Source organism: Ipomoea nil, unplaced genomic scaffold (assembly GCF_001879475.1).
Source record: "Ipomoea nil cultivar Tokyo-kokei standard unplaced genomic scaffold, Asagao_1.1 scaffold2845, whole genome shotgun sequence".
NCBI lineage: Eukaryota > Viridiplantae > Streptophyta > Magnoliopsida > Solanales > Convolvulaceae > Ipomoea > Ipomoea nil.
Window position 1 is genome coordinate 5921468 of NW_017619273.1, and position 26073 is coordinate 5947540.

A 26073-nucleotide genomic window follows, 5' to 3' on the forward strand; every position below is an offset into this window, starting at 1 on the left:
ATCTTGGTATTATTTTGACATGATCATTTTGGTCCTTCGTCAACAAAATCATTGAAATTTCGACAAGAGTATTTCAATCTTCTATATATATATATATATATATATATATATATATATATATATATATATATATATATATATATATATATATACACATACATATATAGGTTGGCTTGCTATATTTTTATTTTTATTTTTATTTTAAAAATTATAATTGAAGACCTAAATACCCTTCACGACTATATGAGAAGTAATAGCTGCACAAGATCTAGACCCTATGTGTGTTTGTGCACACGCGTCCGTGTACTTTGATTGCATACTTCCCTTTTCATTTTTTCATTTTACATTCTCTGCATTTGCAGAACTAATAGGCCTAGCGTTCATGTACATAGCTTTAGATCAGATGTTAGATCTTGCGAATCACTAAATTACCGTGATTTACATCCACTATATCCCATCAAGCAAAGATATGGAGAGCCCTAGGGGTTCAATCATTATTGTATAGACCATGGTCCACACAAGCTGTATGAACCATATTTTGTATATTGTAAAATAATGTACATTCAGTACAGTATATTAAAAATGTATATTGTATTCAAAGAATGTACATTATTTGAGTACTAAAAGTATATTATTTTGTATAATATACATTCAGTACACGAATAATGTACATTTAGTAAATTTATGTAAACTGTCCCAAAAAATTAACCATGCTCAAGGCTAGAAAATATATTCAGATTCTTTTTAGTACATCCCAAGAGAGTGGGGGTTAATCCATATCCTCAGGTCACTAGACTACAAAGTCTAACCAAAATAAATAAATAAATAAATAAATAAATAAATAAATAATAAAAATCAAATACAAATATTGAAGTTCTGTTTCCACTGTTCAGCAAATTATAAAACAAATTATAAAACTTTGATGAAGCTTAACCAGGATAAGGGAGACTAGATCTCATTCAGCAGTAAGGGTATAAGGCTAAGTTCATGGACACAGGGAAGATCTTTATTGACTTAATTTCCTTCTCACAAGTCCCTTGAAGAAGTCGAAACTGCAGTAAAAATGATTACTATCTTTTTAAGTCCAAAAACACAATTTACTTGAAATGAAATTCAAATATAAAAAGGATAAGATTGGTTTATAATCTGTCAAATTTTTAAAAAAGTAAAACTAAAATTAAAAAAAAAAAAAAAAAAAAAAAAAAAAAAAAAAAAAAAAAAAAAAAACCTCTTCGAAAATACAATTCCAGTGATATTATCAAGAAAGCACATTTATAATACATTCTCTCCTGCACAAAATTTTCCTTAATGATAAACATCTAGAAAATAATAAAACAAAATCATTCATATGGGCACATATATACTGGGTATGTAGCAAATCGATTAAGTGTCTAATGGAGACGATACACACAATCAACTGTAAGTGTACACAAGCAACAAAATCATCATCATCGATATATCAGCAACTCTTATGCAAAGATATAATAAAAAAATAAATACATATCTAGCAAACTTAAATATGAATACTTTGTGAAACAATCACCATATGCTTTTATCTTTCATCACTAGGGTAGCTTCTATTAACAGGCTGTCCAGCTGAAGACATGGTGGTACCATCAAGGGTAGTTTGGTTCAAAGAGAACTATGAGGCAAGTTGTGCTAGTGATTGTTAGGGACTAAAGATGGGACAAAACTAGCAATGTTTTTTTTCTTAGTGAGCACGATTAGTATTTAGTAATACTGTAATTGGAACTTGGAAGAAAGAGTGGTACCTATTTTTGGTTGGAGGATTAATGATTGTAAGTAAAGCAATCCCAGGACATGATGTCAGGGTGGGGATTGGAGAGATTGAGATTATGTATGAATGGTTATTTTCTCCAAATCCAAGAGAAAACAATCAACCACATCCTGGGACTCACTCTCCCAGACCCTAGTCAAATTTGGTTAATGAGAGAGTGGACAAGCTTTTTGGTTTACGTAAAAGATGTTAGTGTTACATAAGAGAAACCTTACAAATTTACCTTCAAATCATCCCAGATTTTGTATCCCTCTAATTGTGCAGAGACTCAACATAACTTTTATAATAGAAGCACAATAATGTGCTGTATGCTAAAGCAGAAACATATAATGCGGGTATAACAAGGTTTTCTGGCTGAAATGTTAGAATTTCCCAATCTGATCACTACTTAAAACACACACAAGACTGATAATGAATATGAGAAAATATGATACCTGTTGCCATCGGGATGAAGTTCACATGTTTGACCATCATCAGTTATGGCTAACAAGTAACCTGAGGATGATAAGCCCTGAATACAAAATTAATTTAGAAATCTCAGCATAAAGTCAGAAAAAAAAAAAAAAAAAAAAAAAAATCGGTTCATGAGATGACACCAATGGCACCAAATCAAATTGGAGAAGTTGGTCAAATAAGAATTTATAAAGACCCTGTAATCCCATATATTTATCTGAAGGGAAAATATTAAAGGAATCAGCTGACCTGAATGGTCACTACATTCTCTACAAACTGATCCTGGTTTTCAGTTTTCTCCTGTACAATAACTCGTTGTCCACTGTAGTCAAAATAAATCAGAAGAAAGAATACTAGCAAATCCATGAAAATAATTCCAAGCACATTTAAACTTCACAGATATCAACACTTGTTAACCAAATCCAGTAAAACAATCCTTTAAACTTGTAAATCAAATACTGAGTTGAAAGCAAAATCGTGGAAAAAGCTCTCCCATATTATATCATATATTGTTATGTTAAACAGATGCACAGTCATGTGTAGGGATGATTGTCATATATATATACAATAAGTTTGCATTGGGCATAAATCCAAGTGAAATAATTTCAGAAGCAAGACATTTTTAAACACAGTAAATGCAAATGTTTTACCTGTGGAGCCAAGTCTTGTAGTACAACTCCTCAAGAGGCTGAAATCCTGCATAGACCGAAAATTACAATAGAACTATAATGATAGACATGATTAACACACAGAAGAGGTATAGGACTAGTACTGCATGATCCATTACCACTAAAATCGAGATGATTGTATAACAATTAATGGACCTGTAATTCTAAATGTTGTTAACAGCAAATTTGTAACATCAGTTCAAGAAAAACAAGATCTTAGGAACACTATTATAATCACATCTCCAGGCATCATGACAAACTTGGAATAAATGAGGCCAAACCCAAGGGATGGAAGTAAAGGAGGGGGGAGATAGGCATTACATTCTCTGGTTACAGGGTACAAAGAGGAAAATTGGAAGGGTGGAGAATACAACTTTATCAGCCTTCATAAAGTCTTGATTATTGTAAAATGAGTGAAAAGAAGAAGAAAAAAAATTATTTTTCTTTACTTACAATCCCTCTGAATGAAAGGACAAACAGATATAATCTCCTAACACAACAAACTAAGCAATTAAGTTGGGCCTAGAAGGGTCTATCATTCTAAAGTCTATAAACACTTAAGCAGTGTACTTACTAGATCTCCAAGTAAGCACGTGATGAACAGGGAATAAATGAGCAAAAATTGGAGGAAATGAAGTAAAAGAGGGAAATCTGAAATTACAGTCTGGCTAGAAGGTACAAAAAGAAATCAGAAGGGCAAATGTTACAACCATACTAACCTTTATAAAGCATTGCAAGATGGATAAAAAATCAGGGCGTATGTTTCCATTATTTAATATCCCTTTGAATTTAACAAGATGAAGTGGAAATAATTCTCAGAATAAAAAAACTCAGAAAGTCACCTTGGTACCCTAGCATAACTTCTTTGGTAAAAAAAAAAATGTCAAACTACTATATGTGCCCCCCACACTTTTTGTTAAATACATAAGAGATATCTGGGAGCTTTATTGGAAGTAGCTACAATCTTAGTTATTGAGTTAATACCCAATTTAATCCTCAACTATAGTGGTTTTTCTCGATTTAGTCCAAAAAGTATTTTTGTGCTTAATTGGGTCCTGAATTTCGATGGTTTGCCTAATTGAGTCCTCTGTTAGAATAGCTTGGTAATTTCCCCTATATTAATACCCAATTTAGTCCACAACTATAGTGGTTTTTCTCAATTTAGTCATTGATTCTAACAGCCAAGGACTCCATTAGGTAAAACCATCAAAGTTCAGGATCCAATTAAGCACAAAAAGACTTTTAGAACTAAATCAAGAAAAACCACTATAGTCAAGGACTAAATACAGAGGCAATCACAAGAAAAAAACAATTACACTGTTGCTTGTTCCTAACTTGTCTTTGTTGGGGCCAACAAGCCTTACCCAAAACCAGAAAACTATAATGTATTGTAAGTTTGTAACTATTGTTTATTCTCAAAGGGCCTACTAGCATCAAGAAACTCAAGACAGCATAAAACTGGAAGAAAACTATGGGATTTTACTTTCTTGTTCACAGAAACCATAAAAATAAAAATAAAAAGTGGATTCAAAAAGTGGCAAGTATGTGTCTTATTATCCCATGATTGCTCATATTCAAAGGAAAAATATCTCACCTTGATTAAAGAAAACATCAATGAAGGTCTCAAACTTATTGAAAAAGGCTGCCATTATATCTTCCCTTTTAAATATGTTTGGAACAGAAGTTGATTTCTGCAGAACAGTATTCAAGCATGTTGTGGGCTTTTCATTATCTACATTTATGCCTATTCCTGCATAACAACAGTCAGATGTCAAAAGACCATTGAATCAAGTTTTTAAAACCCTCACACTGATAAATATATACACCACCAAGAAAATCCCAAAGTCCTCTTGTAGTCTTGTTGGAGATTTAAGCAGTTCAATAAGGCAAGCAACTGAAATTTATAAAAAGTCCCAATGCACAGATCCCATATTATGACAAGTTTAAGTAGATTTATTTTTAATATTACCAACACACTAACTCTTGTGATGTGGAAATCAAGAAAATTAATAGAAGGAAGCATCTCCCCTAAACTCTAACCACCTTGCCCCCAAAAGGAAAAACACAAAGAGAATACAAGAGGAAGAGAAATTGAAGAAAAAGGAGAAGTAGTATTGTTAGTTCATTAAGTGAATGAACTCAATAAGAAATTTTTTTGTTAGAAAGTCTGACTGTTTACCAGCACTGATATTAAACTTCTGTGACTTATATGTTGAAGTGCACAAAATGCCACCAACCTTAAGGCCACCTAAATATAAATCATTTGGCCACTTTATTCTTACATCAAGATGTGGTATACCCTGAAATGAAATACATTATCCAAAACAATGATACTAAACAAAATCCAATAGACGCAAATATTGAAATTTGGAAGAGTTAAAGCATTAAACTAGAATACATTTAAATATCACTCAGCGGAAATTCAGCAAAATCAACTCTAACGGATAAAAATCAGTTATAAAGAACTTACATATCACTGCTTCACATTTCCTTCATATAAAAATCATTGATGAAACCTAGGGGAAATACTTCATAAATTGCATGGCAATATGTCTAAGGTAAGAGATATATTCATTTCGTCACTTGATACACGTTATTTAAACATTATAGGTTTTGAATAAATCATTTACTATAGATTGGGAAAATTAGATTCTCTCCTCTTGAGGCTAGAAAGATTGGATGTGCGCCATGAACTTTCCTTTTCATCATTCATAAGAAAAACTACTAAAAGGCTCTCCACAAGCAACAGCAAATTGCAGTATGTTTAAACAAACTAGAGTCCTCAGGATGAATCTTATATCACATAATAATTCGGAGATTTTATCTCAATAAGTGTTGCCCAAACTTTTTAAAGCGAAAAAGCGCACTAAAGCGACAAGGTTGGGCTTTGCTTTAAAGCGCAAAACGAAACGTTATATATATATATATATATATATATATATATATATATATATATATATATATATATATATATATATATATATATAGTCAAAAAAACTCCAAATATTCAAATAGTAATGCAAAATAACATAAATAAGAACTCCTAAAGTCACAATATCATAATAATACAAACTTTAGTCTTCAAAATAAAGTCATTCAAGCCAAATTGTCACCAAAATATCACATACAATATTCATAATCAATCATTCAATCCTCCATCTCAAAATCATCTTCTTCATCACCCAAATTGTCAAACTTAATAACTCTATCATCTTCAAATGCTTCTTCATCTTCTTCATCCACTAGTCTACGTTCGGGAACCTTTTCCTTTCCCTTAAACCTTGAACTCCCTACCTTCTCTTTTCCTTTAGAAGCATGCCTAAGAGAATAAGGAGTTTCATTTGCACCCGAAAACTTAACAATTTTCCCCAAGTCAATCCATCTCTATCATCAAACACCAACTCTTCATTAGCATCATCTGGGATACTTGTCAACCATTCATTAGCAAAATCAATTTGATTCAAACTAATTGGGTCAATGGTATCCCGCCCCGCATTTCATTAGCAAAATCAATTTGATCCAAACTAATTGGGTCAATGGTATCCCGCATTTCCCATTGCCGCCTCAATGCTCTATTATACTTAATGAAAACCAAATCATTAAGGCGCAATGTGCTCAAGGCGACTTATCCTTTTCGAATGCAACTGGAATATTTAAAATTAATTAGTGCTTAAATATGTTATAATTGCTAATTAATAACTTCAAAATGATAAGTTGACTAACTTACATGCTCAAACACACTCCAATTTCTTTCACATCCCGACGCACTAGTGGTGAGACTAAGAATCTTAATTGCAAACTCTTTCAAATGTGGAGTTGAACTCTCAAAAGAATTCCACCAATCAACTATAAATTTGAAAATTATTCAAAGTTTGCAATATTTTGATTGTAAATAAAAATTGTAAGTTCGATTGTCTAAGGAGTAAGACCCTAGAGGTTAGAACCACGTTGTTTCTTGGCAATTGGCAAGCCAAATAAACCACGCCCAACTTCCCAAGTAGACACTTCCTCGGCAATTTTCTCATAGACATCTTGATCTGGAACCAACCTCTCCAAACACTCATAAAAGCCAGCAATAACTTCTGGCAATTTAACAGTAGAAGAAACCGATGTCTCACCACTATACCGGAAGCAATATGGATTCAAGTAGTACGCAACTGCATGCAATGGTTGACGGAGCTGGGAACTCCACCATTTATCTAGGATTTCAAACTCAGATTAACGGAGATCAACATCAGGATATTCTATTTGGGGGTAATCTTGTTTCTTGGAAAAGTAAGAAACAAGATGTGGTTGCACGTTCAAGCACAGAAGCAGAATACCAAGCAATGGCACTTGTGGAATATGTGAGCTAATTTGGGTTTAAACAACTTCTTACGATGAGACTAATTCCTGTCTACATATAACAATAATAATAAACATTATTAATCATTATTACTCACACTTACAAAACTCAATTTCTATAAGCCCGATCCTATGAAATTAATGTGATAATCAAGCAGCGCTACACATTGCATCTAATCTTGTCTACCGAAAAAGGACCAAACATATTGAGGTTGATTGCCACTTTATACAAGAGAAGGTTGCATCCGGAGACATTGTTACCACATTTGTTGGGTCAAATGTTCTCACCAAATCTCTTCGTGGACCTAGGATTGAATACATTTGTAGCAAGCTTGGAGCATTTGATTTATATGCTCCAACTTGAGGGAGAGTGTTGGAAAATATTTTTTGTTGGAAACATTTGTCTTGGCCAGGCTGAAATTTACTCTTGTTGTTGTGCTTTGAGAAGAGGATTAGGTTTCTTGGGCAGTTTAGAATTTATTGTGTACTTTTCCAAATGTCTTTTGCTTGCCTATATATTTTGTGTGTAATCTGAAGCTTTATATGGAACAATAAACATCATTTCTACTTTTCCCTACTACTGTTCTACAGTTGTAATTTGATATTCATTGTATCAAGCAAAAATAATATCTCAAAAGTGTCATTTAAAGAATAATCATTCATCTATTTTACATGCACTTACCGTATTTAGAGGTGCTTGCATTCCCACTTTTTATTATGAAAACTTAACCAGATTTGATGCTGTTAAACAGGTGCAACACATCCAATTTCTATCTTAAACTGAATTCTCTGTACTACATTCAACCTACAATTTCAAAATGCAACAAGACTAGGCAAATAAATTTTGCAATGCACTTACATATTGCTTGCAGAGATCATTAATAGCATCTGTCATGGCAAGACTGACTACGTACTGAACATGTGGCACCATTCGTCCATCTTCCATTTGTAAGGTAAAGGAAAATAGAAGGGATCCCTTTGGTGATTCCCACACATTCATTGAACGACCTACACAGATAAGTGATCAGACAAAAAGTATCATAAACTTAAACCATTTATTGCAGCACAACTCCCATAATACCTCGCCCCTTGAATTGCACATCAGCGACACACACTGCACCAACTGGCAGCTCACAGAAATTTCTGCCCAACAAAGAATAATTTCAATGGTGAAATTGTAGTAGGGGCCAGGGCCAGGGCCAGGGGGCAGTGCTTGGGTTGGGCCAATTCTTATCATATTTAAAGTCGAAATTTTAACTGATTTATAAAATTTGATAAACTGTATAGGTTATTAGTTTCAATACTTCTAGTCATGTTATATCCGGATAAAAATTTGATCCAAACATAAGATGTTAAAATGTCACATAGACTAGCCTCCAAAATAAAAGTATATACATTTCACTCAAACTAAACACATTTGAAAACATTTTGAATATCAAGTCTTAAAAAGCACACAAATTTTTTTATGTAATTAATTTTATAACATTATAGTCCCAAAAAATTGAGTTTGGAAAACGAATGTGAAAAATTGCTGCCCATAACATATTTTCTAAATTGAAAAATATGATAAAGGGAATGGGAAAACTGGAAAACAAAAAAATGGAAAATGGAAAACGGAAAACGGAAAACTAGATAATTGAGGTAAATGCACCCTTAAATTTTCAAATCCTAAAGTTATCAGCTAGGATAAATTTTATTGAAGCTAAGTATGAGCTTTAAAATAGGAATTCAATCTACTTTAACTTTTGGCTCTAGTTAGTTCATAAAAATACTAAACAACTATCCAATTATTATAATCATCATACAATTTATTTACTCAATAATACAAAATAACATAACCTCTTTTGTTCTATCCATGATTACAAAATATTTATCCAGATATCATTTCTTAAGTATTCTAAAAATAGTGATAACTGAAGGTAAAAAATAATGAATATTCTCATTTTCAAAGAATTTCTAGATTTTTTTGGTACAAAGGGTCACTAGAAAAGATTAAAACCCTAATAAATAGTTACTAAACCCATACATACCGTGCAACGACGTCCTGTGTTGAAGGCAATCTAGGAGAGTAAACAAGGAACCTCCCGAGGCTTATCGTCAAAAGGGATTTAAAGTAATCTCTAATGCGAAACCCTTCGTTTCCGAGGCTATCTTCGACCTCCGGATGCAAAACAACTTCGAATTGATCGTCCCCAAGGAATTTCATAGCATTGTTATTCTTCAATGACTTGGCCAATTCATTCTCAGGTGCAGATTTCCCGCATAACACCAAAAGTGAAGGCGCCGATGATTCTGATTCCATATCTAACCCCAAAAAACAAAAGTTAAAGTTGTATAAAATGAAAAAGTATTAGTAATTAATCATACATACATACATACGCACATGTATACATAGAGGGGAGAAAGAGAGAAAAGGTGTTTACAGGGTGTAGGGGAAGAAGTGGGGAAAGCCAAGTGAGAAGAAGATGCAAGCTGAGGAAGAGAGCGAAAGCAGGAGGAGGATCGATGGTGAGAGAGTAGAGAGCGGCTAATCAATATCATCAAGCTTTGTATAGTCCGCTTCAGCTCAAGGGAGAGAGTAAATGGTGTCATGTTTTACTCCCATTACTTATTAGCGGGGCGCTCCACTTCGGGCATTGGAATCTCCTTCCAATTTTTGCGGGTATATAGATACACAATATTCAAAATACAAGATAATTAAACTAAAGAGTAAATACAAAAAAAAAAAAAAAATTATACCCAGTCAATATAAACAAAAAGAAATTCATAATTATGATGTCTATCAATGAGGCTGGGGCTCGGGCACACGGCAAATCTTCTTAGTCTCCAGAAACCAGCATTTGGAACGAGTCTTTCCCATGTTCTTGCTGGTTCAGATTTGCACCTTATGAGCAACAATGTGTGGACTTTATTATCGGGTTCTTGACTTTTTTTCTCTGCATTTTTCACCATTTGAGCTCTCAAAATCTTCACTTTCTTGTCTCCTCCCTAATTTCACAGGTTTTGCGTTTCCACAATCTGGTGAAGAAGTGAGCTTTTCGGCAGATGCTTGGATTCAATCCCGGAATCATCTGTTTTTGTGGGGGGCATAATGACGAACCCCAGAACCTACAAGCCAGCGCGCGATGAAGATCTATATGGAGCAGATCTACACCGGATTAAAAGCAAAGCATTCTTGGGTGGTGAAGATGAAGATCCAAAAAAAGCACTATTATGTTATCTTCTTGGACTAAGGGCGGTGAGCAAAGCATACCAAGGTTTGGGATTTGGTTTATCCGACGGCAAGGGGAGGGATTGATAACCCTCCCATGGCTGAAAATGACCACTGTAGAGTTATATATGTCAAATGACCGTTCTACCCCTGCTTTTGACGGCTTAGACGGCAGAAACTAACGAGAGGATGGTAGCAGGTCAGTTTTCGCAACTCGAAGGACCACAGATGGTAATTACGGAAGTTAGGGACTATAAGTGGTGAAACCACCAAACTCAAGGGACCTTGGCTGGTATTTACTCTATTACAAATCTACAATTAATTACTAGTAGGCTCATATTACATTAGTATTACTAGTTTACTACTTTACTAATCACTAGTAAACTGTAACAACTTTTAGCAGAAGTAAACATTATATCTAACACTGTATTTAGCAGTAGTAAACACTAGCACTCTAGCAGTAGTTATTACTAGTAATACTAATTACTAATTAGTAAACACTAGCACTCTAGCAGTAGTAAACACAAATTATTAGCATTTTAGTATAGCAGAATTATTACTAGTAATTAACAAACACAAATTATTAGCAGAATAGCAGCCGCAGCCCGCAAGGTAGCAGACTAGCAGTAGACCAGTAGTAAACAACTAAATACTAGCAGAGTAGCCGCCGCCGGCCGCCGCACCGACGGAGGCAGAACTAGCCGTCGGTCGCTGCTGTCTACTGCAGAGTGCAGACGAACGTACCTACAATCTACATTTCTACACGGCTAGTCGGCTACACTTGAACTCTAGAAGTCTATGAAGAGTAAGAGGACCACAAACCTCGCCGTCGGTCGCTACCTCGCCGACTCACCGCGTCTTCGTCGGTCGCTGCCTCGCCGAATCACCGCGCCTTCGTCGGTCGTTGCCTCGCCGCCTCACCCCGTCGCAGCCCTCGTAGCTCAGTCGCGTCGCAACCCTCGCCCTCCAGGCTCCGGACTCCAGTCGACGATTTGATTTGTGTAATGGGTATTGCCGTATTGGGAATTAGGGTAGTTGATCACTTGACTGGGGTAGGTTATGTATATATTAATATATTAATATATATAGTGGGGGTTAAATTATAAATATGAAAATATATTAGATACAAAATGTAATATGTTATAATTAAATATTAAATATAAATATTATAATCTATTATAAATATATATATATATATATATATATATATATATATATATATATATATATATATATATATATATATTATAAACAGGTCAGGTCTGTAGGCTTGTAGGCCAGACTTTTAAATATAGGTCTAGGCCTATTTAACTAAATAGGCTTTAAATTAGGCCTAGGTCTGGCCTTTTTACTAAACAGGTCAGGCCGTAGACCCTTATGAAGGGGCCTGGCCTATTCCCACCCTTACCTGTAGGATCCCGTAGTTGATCAGCTGCCCCAACAATTAGAGCACCACGTCTCTGTACCTCCTCATTCGCTCATCGCTTGCCTCGAACTTGCATGTGACCTGGCCTACCACGAGTCTGGAGTCGCACCGGACCTTGAGCTTTTCCGCCCTCATGTTCAACGCGAGGCGGAGCCCCCCTAGGAGCGCTTCGTACTCGACCTCATTGTTGGATAGCTTGAACGCGAAGCGGGGGGCGTAGTAGGCTCGGAACCCTTCCGGGGTTATGAGGACGACCCCTCCTCTGCAGCCTTTAGTGCTGGAGGACCCATCGTCGAAAGGATCCATCACTCCTCGTCTTCGTCTCAGACGCGCTCCGTGGCCTCCCGTGCGGTGCACTTGACTATAAAGTCAGTTAGTGCCTGCCCCTTGATAGCGGGTCTGAGCTTGAACTGGATGTCGAATTGGCTCAGCCGCATGGCCCTCCTGACCAATCTGTTGGCCGACCCCGACGCCCTCAATACTGCATCCAGTGGTTGGTTGGTGAGGACCTGTACGGGGTGGGCCTGGAAGTAGTGGCCGAGCTTTTTTGTTGTGACATCCAATGCGAAAAAGGCTTTCTCAATGAGCGTGTATCTGATTTCCTCCCCTCGTAGGGCTTTGCTTGTATAGTAGACGGGTCGTTGGACTCCTTCGTCGTCCCAGACCAGCACGGAGTTGACCGCGGCCTGCGAGATGCCCAGGTACATGTATAAGACCTCCCCCTAAATGGGTTTGGCTAGGGGGGAATGACATCATGTATGCTTTGAGGTCCTCGAAAGCCTTCTGGCACTCCGGACCATTCGAACCCCTTGGTCTTCTTGAGTGCTCCAAAGAATGGTAGAGATTTTTCGGCCGATATTGAAAGGAAGCAGCAGAGGGCTGCCAACTGCCCGTTGAGGCGCTGGACCTCCCGGAGAGACCTCGGAGGTTCCATGTTCAGGATGGCCTTGATCTTGTCGGGGTTGGGCTCTATGCCCTTCTTCGAGACCATGTACCCCAAAAACTTCCCCCGTGCACCCCGAAGGTGCACTTCTTGGGGTTCAACCGTAAATTGAAGCGTTGCATTATCGAAAATACCACGGCTAAGTTATCCGTGTAGAGGTCGGTCTCGGTGCTCTTGACAATCATGTCGTCGACGTAGGCCTTCGGGAATACGACGATCCCCTGGTGATGTTATCACATCTGTGCTTGTTTTTATGGTTATTTTGAATCATCCAGTAACTAAGTTCTTTAATTTTGCTTATTTAATACATGTTTTCCTTGCTATTATCATTTAATTATGGTTCGCACTTGTTTTGAATATTTTACGGTGTTTGTTAGTGTTTTTGAACCATTTTAGGTCAAAGATATGACCAAGGGGAGTTCAAGGATGAGTTTGGAGCAATTTTGGATGAGTTCGGGGCCCAGTGGACTCGACGCGTCGAGCCAAGGGCTCGACACGTCGAAATTTTCCAGTAGCTAATTAATTTGCGCACAGGAAGTCTCGACGCGTCGAATATGCGTCTGTTTCTGGGATAAAAACAGACGCCTAAAGTGGCGCGGATAAAAAAACAGACGCCTAAAGTGGCGCAGCTGGGCAAAATTCAATACAAGTGCGAGATTTCTTTTCCTAATATCAATTGCGCGGACTTCAAGGCTCATATCTCCATATTAAAAGTTAGCAATTCAAGGAATCTTCCAAATTCTAAATATCATTAAAGACGGCAATTTCTTTATTTAAATATAGGAATTAGAATTTGAGTCCAATTTGGTACAAGATTTCTATTTCATCTCAACTTTGTACCCACTATAAAATCCCTCCTTCCTCAACCCTAAGCACACACAGAGAGATTTTCAGAGATTCTTGGAGACAAGAAGGAGAGAAATCAAGAGCCACAAGTTGTCTTGGAAAGCAAGAAGAAGACTAGGGAGATTTGGGAAAATCGTCTGGTTAATTCTTGTACTCTTTTGATGATTTGTAATTCTTTATTTATATTTGCTATGTATAATTTAGTCATGCTTGGCTAAATTCTTTAGAGATTCTTGGGTAAAAGTGTTTATGAACCTATGTGTCTGAGCTCTCAGTTTCTTTAATATATTATTATTTGGGTTTAATACTTGTATTGCAATCGTGATAATATTGTTTGATGCTTGTAATTAATGGCCATAGTTACTAGCTTCATAGCCATGTTTGTGTCACCAATGGGAGTTGGGGCATAAATTAGGGTACACACAATTGCACCTAATGGTTGGACCTTGGGAAAGGGGAACTTATTAGGGGAAGTTTATTCTAGATTGTTGCCAATCGGGAGATGGTAGTAATTAGGAATAATTGAATGCTGATCTTCGATCTTAATGGGTGTTTAAGCCACGGGAGTGGAAATTCACTAGGAATAGAGATTACGGGAGTAATTCGATTCCACTTTGCATTCCCACACAAATCTTAATTCCAAACTAAATATTGCAAACGATAATTGGCACTAGGTGATTAAATACTTGAATCCCATGAATCTCAACTTCTCTCTAATTGTTTTCAAAATCCTGAACCTCTGTTTTATTTTATTTATTTTATGCCAATCAATCATCTAAGTAATTGTTAGGATTAGCTCTAATGAATAAGTTAGTAACTAGTGCTTGATACAACCACTTCCCTGTGGATCGATAACTCGTACTCCGAGAATTATTTGTTTGCAAATATACTACGCATCACCTGGCCATCCGTGTGCGCCAGGATGGTGCTCACAGGCTGCGTCAACGGGGTGAGGTAGCGTGTGGGGGTCAATCTAGGCCCCTCGGCGTATTCACGTCGGTGTGGTTATGGCGCCCTGCGTTCCTCTTGGGGTGCCTTGTCTTTCCGGCCTCTCCCCTCCTCCTACTCCTTCTTCCTCTTCTCGGCGGCCTCGGTGTAAGCATACCTGGCCGCCCTGTCCATCAGGTCGGTATAGTTCCTTGGGGGGGGGGGGGGGGGGGGGGGGGGTACCGGATGAGGTCTTGGTGGAAAACACCCGACCTCAAGTTGTTTCGAAAAATCGATATGGCCAACTTCCCATCAAAGTTGGTGACCCCCAAGGCCTCCTCCTTCCATTTGCGACGACAGCAACACCCAACAGTAGCGACACTCCACTCCAGTGACCTTTCCTCACTCTCGTCGTCTCTCGTTTTCCTAAGGCGAAGGTGGTAGATCCGGCGAGCAGAAGGCAGAAAAACGACATATCGGACGTCTTCCGGTCCGGTTCGAGCTTTTCCCGGTGGTGAACGGCGGCGGCGACCTCCGGCCGTGCTCCGGAGAAGTGGCAGAAATGGCGGCAGTTAGGATATCCATTTTCCTTCAATTTTCACTCTATTTTTCGCTAATACCTTCACACAATCTGCTTCCACTATAAATTTAATGAGAGCTTTCTCGAATCAAGAGATCCGATGTGCACATTGCTTGTAGTTGGAAGGATTTTCTGAAATTGAGCCCTAATTGCTTCAATTGGGGCTTCTCCTTCCAAAACTTGCCAATCAAGGTTAGTTTCCTCTCTTTTTCTACTAGATTTTCCCAATTTGATTCCTTAATTGAAACAATAGATTTTCCTTCGTGTTTCCTTTGAGTAGCTGAACCCAGATTATCAGAAATTGTACCTTGATTTCCATTCGCAGGCAAATGCTACTCCGATCCTGCTTCACGATTTTGATTTTGCACCATCTCTATTTCGCGATTCTGCACCGTCTCTACTTAGAGCATAAGGATTCAACCCGAGAGCATAAGGAAATTGTTGAATTAAACTCAAAGGAAATTGTTTAGACCACTGAAACTTCATCTCACTTTGGGTCTAATGGCTGGTTGAGAACGACAATGAAAAGGGCTGCAAAGTGAAGGAGAAGGAAGTGTGTTGAAAAGACGCAATTACCCCCGCTCAAACGGCGCATCTAACGGAAATATTGACCGAGGACCAAAATTGTCCTCGTCAAAATAAGAGTGTTCACAAATTGTCTGATTTTTTTAAAGATGACTAAAATTGTCCGTGTCACTGTAAGTCTAGGACCAAAAATGTCTTTTACTCTAAAATATTAATTATATTTGCAATTGTGTTATGGTATTACTTTATTTCTTGCAAACTATCTGATCTAACTCATCCAACTCATAATAGTATGTACCGGATTTTGTATTTGCTTCTCCATTTCATCCAACTCATCAAGCATTAGTCTTTCCATTTTACCAGCGATTTCTTTTAATTTCTCATCAATTTCAGGTACCAAACTCCTGATTGCCAACGTCCTATCCTTCAACACATTCTGTAACAAAGGAATTATACTATCTCCAGTCTCAATTCCAGTGTCAAACCCTTCAATAATATATATATATATATATATCTCATCATCAATATCATGTGCATTGCATTATGGTGAACAATCCTCCCTTGGTGATCCAGTGAAACAATGATAGGCTCACCCCCTGCCCCTATTTGGAACAAGTTCTCTTTAACAAACCGCACAAAGCCTGTTGCTACTAATTTCTGTACATTTCTCACTGAAAGTAATTGTCCTTTATTTACTAATCTTCTATACATTGCTTTCAATCGTCTAATATCCCATATATAGGAGACTTTAATATGGGAATCCAAAGTACACGCAAGTTAGTTGCATTTTGTAAGTATTTAAATATCACAGTCAAGTACTCGTCAATGTCAAGACTTGACGATATTAACAATAGCAAGCTCCTATTCTTCAACGAACATAATTCTACCTGTAGTTCACAATTTTTTATATACAGTATATTATTTTATATTTACAATTAACAATCAAATCAAAAGAAATTATTAATTGTTCAAATTTAATTGAGTTAATACCCAAAATCGTCCTCGACTATAGTGGTTTTTCTCAATTTCGTCCTAAACGACTTTGGTGACCTAATATCGTCCTAGACTTTTGTGTTTCGCTCAATTTAGTCCCAGACTTTTGTGTTTTTGCTCAATTTAGTCCCTCATTTGTTATTCTGTCTATTTGGTGTTAAATAAATAGACAATTCAGTAATTTTAATATTGGCATCTCTTTACTCATAGACATGTGAACTGCGAAATCTTTTTTTTTTTTTTTTTTTTTACGAATTACTCCCGAAATTACTCCTAAAACTGCGAATATAAAATTTGATTTGCAGGTCCGGGAGTAATTCTGGGTGTAATTCGTACAAGAAAGAGAAATTTCGCACTTCACAAGTTGAAAGTAAAGAGATATCAATATTGACATTACTGAATTGTCCCTTTATTTAACACCAATTTGACGAATTAACAAATGGAGGACTAAATTGAACAAAACACAAAAGTCTGGGACGATATTAGGTCACCAAAGTCGTTTAGGACGAATTTGAGAAAAACCACTATAGTCGAGGACGATTTTGGGTATTAACTCAAATTTAATTTAAGGCTAAGGGAGTAAGCTCATACTATACCATTTCTTCCCTATCTATCACCATCATATATGATGAGTTTCCGTTTCCCACCTTTCTGGACATTGAACAATAACTTCAAAACATCCAAATTAGAAGAAGTGAAGGGGATTGGATTCTCATCAAAGAATACATGACATAATGCATTATAGGAATCCAATTCTCGCTTTTCTTCTGCATATATCAATTCAAATACTCGTTAATTTAAACTCACTACAAGTAACCAGGACTATGTGGTCTAATGGTATCCGGGTTGAACTTCCATTTGGAAGGTTATGAGTTCGAGCCTCAGTGTGGAGGTGTTATAGGCTCTTTGTGTTTCACTACAAAAAAAAAAAAAAAAAACTCACTACAAGTAATAATAACTTTAATTTCCGACCTATACTTGAATTTATTGAACCTAACCTAGTATCGGGTGGCATTCGGAGGTTACATCTTTGATTTTGACAGTTAAACTAGAAAGTTGTGTTTCTTCGGCTATAAAACACCTACAATAATAACAAAAACAATAATGACAAACACTATGTTCATATATATTGATTATATATTTATAATCAATTTTTATCGAAGTTATTTAAAATATTATAATAAATTGTATAGTGAAATTAAATCTTACCCAGAATGCATATTCATAAGGCTAGAAGTGAAATAGGATGCATAAGTAAGGATACTTGTGACGATCCAATAGCAATCAATCGGTATGATTGGTGATGAATTATGAGAGGATGATTTTGCAAGCTCAACAACATAGTCAGTCAAATGTAAGATTGATTTTATTAAATCTTTAACCATTGGCAGAAGTTGACTTTCACGCCCATTGAGAATTGGCAATTTGCCTGAAATCCCTTTGGACGGTGAAAAAGGCTGAATTCTCCAAAATAGAGGGAGAAAGATGTCAGCATAATCAAAAGCTTGCCTTCCCATGAAAATGTGAACAACATTTTCAGAAAATATAATACAATCGACTGTGGATCTACATTTTTTGAACACATCAATGACATCTGAATAAAGTAAGAAAATTTTAAAATTATTAAAAAAATCTTTACGTTAACTACTTATCGTATCATTAAATTGTGATACTATTTTACAAAGAATCATGAAAGTTAGGCATTTACTATAAAATTTTCTAATTAAATTATAGTATGTGGAGAATAATTGCATATTTATAAAGTTACTATTATTATAGCATATATAATTGAACTATAATTTTTTCTTCAAATTAGAGAATTACCTCAAAGGAAAACTGTTTTAATTGAAAGGGAACTTCCATGTCTTTAGCAATTCCCCCTCGCTGTCAAATTCCGTCGCATCATTAGACATTTTGCCATAATCAGACTCGTCACCATTTGAGTCTTCCTCTTCAGATTTTGTTAGTCCCGGTAGGGTCGAAAGAGAGTTTAGAGGGGAGGTGAATAGACTATAATCGATTTTTCAGATTTAACTCCTTTCGTGGTTATGCACAGCGAAAATTGTGTTTACATTTTAGTTTGAACTTTGCACGGTTTTAATATGAAAGTTTAGGGTCGAAAGAGAGTTTAAAGGGGAGAGTGTATGTCTGGCAGAGTATTGGGGAACTGAGGAGTGCCCTTATCACAACCCTGAAGGCTCATCTCTTCATGACCCATGATAGAAACATTTGGTAGTGAAGGATTATAGGCCTGTTCTTCAGAGATGATTGACTGGTCATTCTGCTCAGCCATAGGGAATTGGTTCTCGTAGAAGATTACATCACGAGACACCAATGTAGACTCATTGATTAGATCATATAATAGATAACCTTTCACTCCGGCGGGCATTCCAATCAGGACGCATTTCTTGCTTCGAGCATCCATCTTATGGCGAGAAGGAGATACGTTTGCAGCATAACATAGGCAACCGAGTACTCTGAGGTTACTGAGATCTGGATCCTTTCCATGTAACCTGTGGTATGGAGTAGACCACTCCAACACTGCAGATGGTAGTCTATTAATCAGATAAGTAGCATGAACCACACAATGTCCCCAGAATTCAAGGGGAAAATTAGCTTGAAAACGAAGTGCACGAGCCACACTCAAAATATGCTGATGTTTACGTTCAACGATGACGTTTTGTTGAGGGGTGTATGCACAAGACCTCTGGTGGATCGTGCCATTCTCAGCAAAGAAGCTTTCCATGTTAAACTCTAGCCCGTTGTCACTTAGTACTGTCTTTATGGGCATGCCAAATTGAGTTTGAATGAGTTTATAAAAATCCCTCATCTGATTGCGTGTTTCTGACTTGCTTTTCATCAACCTTAACTAGGTAAATCTTGAATAATCGTCAACTATGGTTAAGAAGTATCTCTCTCCTTGTAGTGACTTAACTTAGAAAGGGCCCCAAATGTCTACATGCACCAAATCAAAGCAAGCACCTGAAGTAGTTCTGCTTACTGGAATGGACTCCGTTTGTGTTTTGCAAACTGACACACATCACAAGCCAAATCCCTTTTATTTGAATTAGGAATGTCACAAAGTAAGTGAATCTTATTAAAGGGATAGTGCCCCAAACGTTGATGCCAAAGACCAACACTACACTGCAAGACAAATTGATTACAAGAATTAACAGGAGGTCTACTTAGCATATATAGCCCTTTCTCCTCCTCAGCAAATCCAGTCATCTTCCCATGGTCCCTCAGATAACACTGGCCAGAGGCAAACATTAGTGAATAGGATGAGTTTTGCAATAACTTGCTAACAGAGACGATATTGAATTTAAATGATGGGATATGCAACACTTCTCTCAGTTATATGCCATCAGCTAATTTAATGATTCCCACATGTTCCACAATAACGTGATCACCATTAGGTAGATTAACTATCATCCCTTGAATAGTATAATTCATGAAAGAAATTGATGGAACATGCTATATGATCAGTAGCCCCTGAGTTTAGGATCCAAGTTGAGGAAGATAGACTAACAGAATTAATGCAAGATAAGTCAGAACACTTGCCTGCATTGCTGCTGTCAGACTTGTTAAACTTTGGTATGAGAGACACTGTTGCTGCTGTAGTAGAAGCTTGGCCTTCTCCTGCTTGAGCTTGAAGGAGTGAGATGAGTTTTTGAATTTGGTCAGTGGTAACAATACCATCAGAGTTCAGGCTAACTGCAGCTGCTTGTTGTTTTCCTTTCGACTTATAGCCTGGGATCCACCCCGGTGGATATCCATGCTTTTTATAGCATTTCTCGATGGTGTGCCCAGTCATACCACAGAACACGCACTTAGCAGTTTTGTTTCCACCTCCCGTATTGAAGTTTTTCTTGTTGTTGAAGTGACTAAACGCTGCAACTGTCTCATCAGTGGAACTCTGGGCAGTTTGTGCTACGTTTGCATGGCTGATCTCCAAGCCTCCAATGCTTAGATTAGTGATGCTCAATTGCCTCTCATATTTCTCAGCCATGACGAAGATCTTATATATGCATTTCAGGTAGTGGATCAAGGACAAGCACACTGGATTTTAGAGAATTATAGTCCTCGTTGAGGCCTTGCAAGAATCGAATGATCTGATCTGTTTCCCGATCTCTTCTGATTTCATCCACCAGATCGCAACTACATCGCGGCTCACACTTACAGACCGGTAACGGTCTCAATGAGTTCATTTCCTCCCACAACGTACGGCATCTAGTGTAGTAATCGTTCACTGAGAGAGCTCCTTGTTTCAGATCATATATATCACTCTGCAAAATTGAGATCCTATGTGGATCTCGTTAGGAAAACCGTCTTCGCAGATCATTCCAAATGTCCTTACATTTATCCATATATATCACGCTTTGTGCTATCGACGGATGAAGAGATTGTAGAATCCATGAGCAAGCGATCAGGTTGCATCTCCTCCATGTCGGATACTGAGGATGACTCTTTTTCGGCGTTGCTACGCTTCCGTCGATGAGTCCCCATTTGTTTTTGACCTCAAGTGCTACTCGCATAGAAATACACCAGGATCCGTAGTTTCCACTGTCTGTGAGTGGAGGACTTACGAGAATCGCATTAGGATTCTCATTAACGCTAAGATATAGGGGGTTTTCAATATCGTCGGAGATGTTCCTCTGCAGAATGGAGTTCTGTTGCAGAACAGCTATCGGAGGGCTATGAACTGGAGCTTGGCTGTTCGGCGGTCCCTGGTTGGACTCTCTGGTGCCGGAGAGTACTGCGGCGTAGCTGGTTGGCCGCAACTCTGATACTATATTGGATTCAGAGTGGTAACATGAAAATAGGTTGAGAGAGTTGAAGGTAGGTTGAGAGAGTTGAAGATGGTAACTGTTTCATTAGTTTGTTATGAGGAATATGTAGAGAATATATACAGAGGAAAGGGAGGCGGGAAAAGGAGTTGTAACAACTTAATCATCATTTACAATAAAGTCTTTGGCTCTCGTTCTTCTTGTTCATCCGATCCTCTGCTATGTGTCAACAATGTCAGATAAATCAATGCACGAAAGTAAAGAGAGATGGAGAGAGAGATTTTTATAGTGGTTCGGCTATTAACAAAGCCTACTCCGATCCACTCTTCTTTCACAACTTCTGAAAGGGTTTGCATTATCACTCCTAATACAAACTACTCAAGCTAGCTTCCTTGATCACTAAGTCGGACAACTACTTGAAAGGTTTTTCAACTCCTAGAGTTTACTCCGCCTCTATCAACTTCTTCTTCAGAGTTGAGTGTTGGATGAATTTGATGTGTTTCTCCAACTGCTTGAAGTCTTGACTTGATGGTTGGATGAATCTTTTCTTTTAAAGATGCAAGACTTCCTTGGTGAAAGTGAAGGCTAAATCTGGATGAGCTTCTTTGAAAACTTCACAATCACACACACTGGTTTTAAAAAGCTTGTAAATGAACTTTGTTTGAAGAGCTTTTCTTAGATAGAATCAGTTGAATAACCAGCCCATTCTTCAGTGGTGAAGAAATGTATTTATAGGTGAGAAAAATTTCATCCGTTGAAGGGAGATAAAATTTCGAACCTATTAACCATCGTGTAATATCCATTGGGCATGGAACATTTATTGCGGTTGTACTGTGTAGTCATTGAAGTCCAAAAGCATTGTAGCTTTTTCCTTTGACAAAAAGTATTAATCATTTAATGTTCCTTGACTTTGTGAGTATAATTCATAGGACTTCTTTTGTCTAGGATGATTGCCCACTGAGAGACATAGACAACATTCTCTTTGCTCATGTATTAAATTTGTCTACCTGCATGGGCAGCTAGTGGCAGACAAGCATGAAATTTCATATATTAGAAAAACATATACTCCGTAATAATCTTCATTATTTTTTAGGAAGAAAAAACTAACAAATATATTTTCAAAATATATATTTGATGCTAACTAATCAACTAGGCCAAAATTAATAGAACTTTGACACCAAATGTTACATATACATATAATTTAACATAGTTGGTATCCTCTGAGTTGTGAATTTCAAGACCGGAACATTGGGAAGATGATTGGTTGTACTAAAATGATAAGTGAACTAGGCTAGTTCTAGTGGTAGACCACCTAACTTAAAGCCAGCAGTACAGTGACAGGATAAGAATAAGATGAATCTCATATACTCCATTGTTATTCTTCCTCTCTTTGTATATTAATTATTACATAATGAGAAACCTTAAATATTATGTAACTGAAACCAAACAAACCTACTAAGCATAACATATTGTAAGAAATTGAATTGAATGTACAAGTTTAACTTTCATATACATATGTAAATACAACAAGTGTCAATATCAACTAAGTATATTCTAATCGGAATCCACAAAGTCGAAACCCTCATCATCAACTATGTCATGGTGGCACCTAAAAGTGACAAATTTTTGCATATTCTGATAGCACTGGGGGCAATTTACAATCTCTGGAACTTTGTCAAAATTACATGGATAGTCAAGAGCACAACAAGGATGATGTTTTGAAGCATAAATAGAAGTAAGCATCTCATGTTGATCTTTGAATGCGTGATCAAAGCCTTTGGCTATTGCATTCTCCTTCCAATTCTCATATTCATTCATGACTGTCAACATTTTATCTCCCAAGTCACATACAACTATCTTGTTACCTTTGCACAACATAGCCCATCCGTCAACTGCTAAATCTTTAGCTTCAAAGACTAGCAACTTTTTTAGTCCTACCACAATTTCATCATGATCTTCATCACAATAAGTTTGATCTAAAAATTTGATCCTTGATATGAGTGTGCTTCGAAGACGTGCCCAAGTAAACCTTCTATGCATGGCCCATGCCGCATCACAAATGTCGTCTCGAAGAATCGCTGATCCAACTTTCACATTGCGACCAATGTAGGTGATCATAATTGTGAGTTGTGGGTTTAAAGAAACTACTTGCATTACCTTGGAAACGAATGCTTTAACCCATTTTAAGTCATTCCCTCCAATCAAGAAAATGTACTTGTTCTCATCAATCTAATAAATTAAAATAAGTTAGTGCTATAAAACTATTGCTCGTATAAAATTTAAGCAAAAAAAAACTAAGAATATATAATAATTTAGTCTGTTTTGTTAAAGAATTCACAAGTAGGAAGGAATTCAAACAACAAATAATTGAGTCTTCAAAGTTTAAAATGATAATGCGTGCTTATTGGCTCGATCTGTTGGGTAGAGCTTATTTTAAACTATAAATAAGGCATAAACACTATTTAGAAGCGTGTCAAAATAAGTTAGTAGTTACTAACTTTAAACTTTAAACTTTAAACTTTAAACTAATTTATAGGATAGGGATGATGAAATTGGACGTACCCACTGGGTCACTGGTTCGTACCATCCCAGCACAAGCTTAGTGCACCAAATTTCTAACTTCCAGAGATCTGTTTCTCTTTCACTTGTGTAAATGTTGCTATAAACCTACTCATTATTAAATAAATATACAATTAATTAAGTTGGATAGTAATTCTATATATGATGCTACCAATTCAAAATTGTAAATGAATAACATACATTAAAATAAAACATATACGGTGGTACGTACCGGATTTTGTATTTGCTTCTCCATCTCATCCAACTCATCAAGCATTAGTATTTCCATTTTGGCTGCGATTTCTTCTAATTTCCCATCAATTTCAGGCACCAAACTCCTTATTGCCAACGTCCTATCCTTCAACACATTCTGTAACAAAGGAATTATACTATCTCCAGTCTTAATTCCAGTGTCAAACCCTTCCATAATATCCATATATCTCATCAATATCATGTGCATTGCGTTATGGTGAACAATCCTTCCTTGGTGATCCACTGAAACAATGATAGGCTCACCCCCTCCCCCTATTTGGAACAATTTCTCTTTAACAAACCGCACAAACCCTGGTGCTACTAATTTCTGTACATTTTTCACTGAAAGTAATTCTCCTTTATTTACTAATCTTCTATACTGTACTTTCATATGTCTAATATCCCATAGTATAGGATAGTCTAATATGGGAATCCAAAGTACACGCAACTTAGTTTTTCTTTGTAATTCTTCAAAAATCAGAATCAAGTACTCCTCAATGTCAAGACTTGACGATATTAACAATAGCAAGCTCCTATTCTTTAACGAACGTAATTCTACCTGCAGTTCACAATTTTTTATATACAGTATATATTATATATATTTTTACAATTAACAATCAATTAATCAAAAGAAATTATTAATTGCTCAAATTTAATTTATGGCTAAGTGAGTAAGCTCATACTATACCATTTCTTCCGTATCACCATCATATATGATGAGTTTCTGTTTCCCACCTTTCTGGACATTGAATAATAACTTCAAAACATCCAAATTAGAAGTGAAGGGGATTGGATTCTCATCAAAGAATGCATGACATAATGCATTATAAGAATCCACTTCTCTCTTTTCTTCTGCATATATCAATTCAAGTACTCGTTAATTTAAACTCACTACAAGTAATAATAACTAACTTTAATTTCCGGCCTATACTTGAATTTATTGAACCTAACCTAGTATCGGGCAGCATTCAGAGATTACGTCTTTGATTTTGACAGCTAAACTAGAAAGTCGTGTTTCTTCGGCTATAAAACACCTACAATAATAACAAAAACAATAATGACAAACACTATATTCATACATATTGATTATATATTTATAATCAATGTTTATCGAAGTTATTTAAAACATATTATAATAAATTGTATAGTGAAATTAAATCTTACCCTGAATGCATATTCATAAGGCCAGAAGTGAAATAGGATGCATAAGTAAGGATACTTGTGACGATCCAATAGCAACCAATCGGTATGATTGGTGATGAATTATGAGAGGATGATTTTGCAAGCTCAACAATATACTCAGTCAAATGTAAGATTGATTTGATTAAATCTTTAACCATCGGCAGAAGTTGACTTTCACGCCCAGTGAGAATTGCCAATTTGCCTGACAATCTCTTGTGACCGTGAAAAAGGCTGAATTCTCCGAAATAGAGGGAGAAAGATGCCAGCATAATCAAAAGTTTGCCTTCCCATGAAAATGTGGACAACATTTTCAGAAAATATAATACAATTGAGTGTGGATCCACATTTTTTGAACACATCAATGCCATCTGAATAAAGTAAGAAAATTTTAGAATTATTAAAAAACCTTTACGTAAACTACTTATTGTATCATGAAATCATGATTCTTTGTAAAATAGTATCATGAAAGTTAGGCATTTGTTATAAAATTTTCTAATTAAATTATAGTATGTGGAGAATAATTGCACATTTATAAAGTTACTGTTATTATATTATAGCATATATAATTGAACTATAATT

The 26073-nt window shown here is 36.5% G+C and overlaps 3 protein-coding genes across 6 annotated transcripts; all 3 read right to left on the reverse strand.

The window, feature by feature from the left end:
* Nucleotides 1-707: 707 nt before the first annotated feature.
* Nucleotides 708-11468, reverse strand: LOC109160079 (biotin--protein ligase 1, chloroplastic-like). 4 transcript variants are annotated; one of them, XM_019308217.1, is made up of 10 exons: nucleotides 11297-11468; nucleotides 9294-9567; nucleotides 8345-8406; nucleotides 8123-8271; nucleotides 5099-5219; nucleotides 4514-4669; nucleotides 2902-2947; nucleotides 2501-2573; nucleotides 2233-2309; nucleotides 708-1052 (listed from the first exon to the last, which is right to left on the reverse strand). In XM_019308217.1, the coding sequence occupies exons 2-10, from the start codon at nucleotides 9563-9565 to the stop codon at nucleotides 1007-1009; spliced, it is 1002 nt and encodes a 333-aa protein (XP_019163762.1). In that variant the 5' UTR covers nucleotides 9566-9567; nucleotides 11297-11468; the 3' UTR covers nucleotides 708-1006. The 4 variants fall into 4 exon arrangements, with proteins under 4 accessions (XP_019163762.1, XP_019163759.1, XP_019163761.1 ...); XM_019308214.1 differs by lacking the exon at nucleotides 11297-11468 and adding an exon at nucleotides 9639-10900; XM_019308216.1 differs by lacking the exon at nucleotides 11297-11468 and adding an exon at nucleotides 9647-9730.
* A 7374-nt stretch (nucleotides 11469-18842) lies between these two features.
* Nucleotides 18843-20723, reverse strand: LOC109159886. The gene is made up of 4 exons (XM_019307994.1): nucleotides 20244-20723; nucleotides 19879-19966; nucleotides 19680-19744; nucleotides 18843-19583 (listed from the first exon to the last, which is right to left on the reverse strand). The coding sequence occupies exons 1-4, from the start codon at nucleotides 20721-20723 to the stop codon at nucleotides 18843-18845; spliced, it is 1374 nt and encodes a 457-aa protein (XP_019163539.1).
* Nucleotides 20724-22976: 2253 nt separating this feature from the next.
* LOC109160080 (protein SIEVE ELEMENT OCCLUSION B-like) lies at nucleotides 22977-26040 on the reverse strand. The gene is made up of 3 exons (XM_019308218.1): nucleotides 26036-26040; nucleotides 24064-24066; nucleotides 22977-23730 (listed from the first exon to the last, which is right to left on the reverse strand). The coding sequence occupies exon 3, from the start codon at nucleotides 23653-23655 to the stop codon at nucleotides 23056-23058; it is 600 nt and encodes a 199-aa protein (XP_019163763.1). The 5' UTR covers nucleotides 23656-23730; nucleotides 24064-24066; nucleotides 26036-26040; the 3' UTR covers nucleotides 22977-23055.
* Nucleotides 26041-26073: the final 33 nt, after the last annotated feature.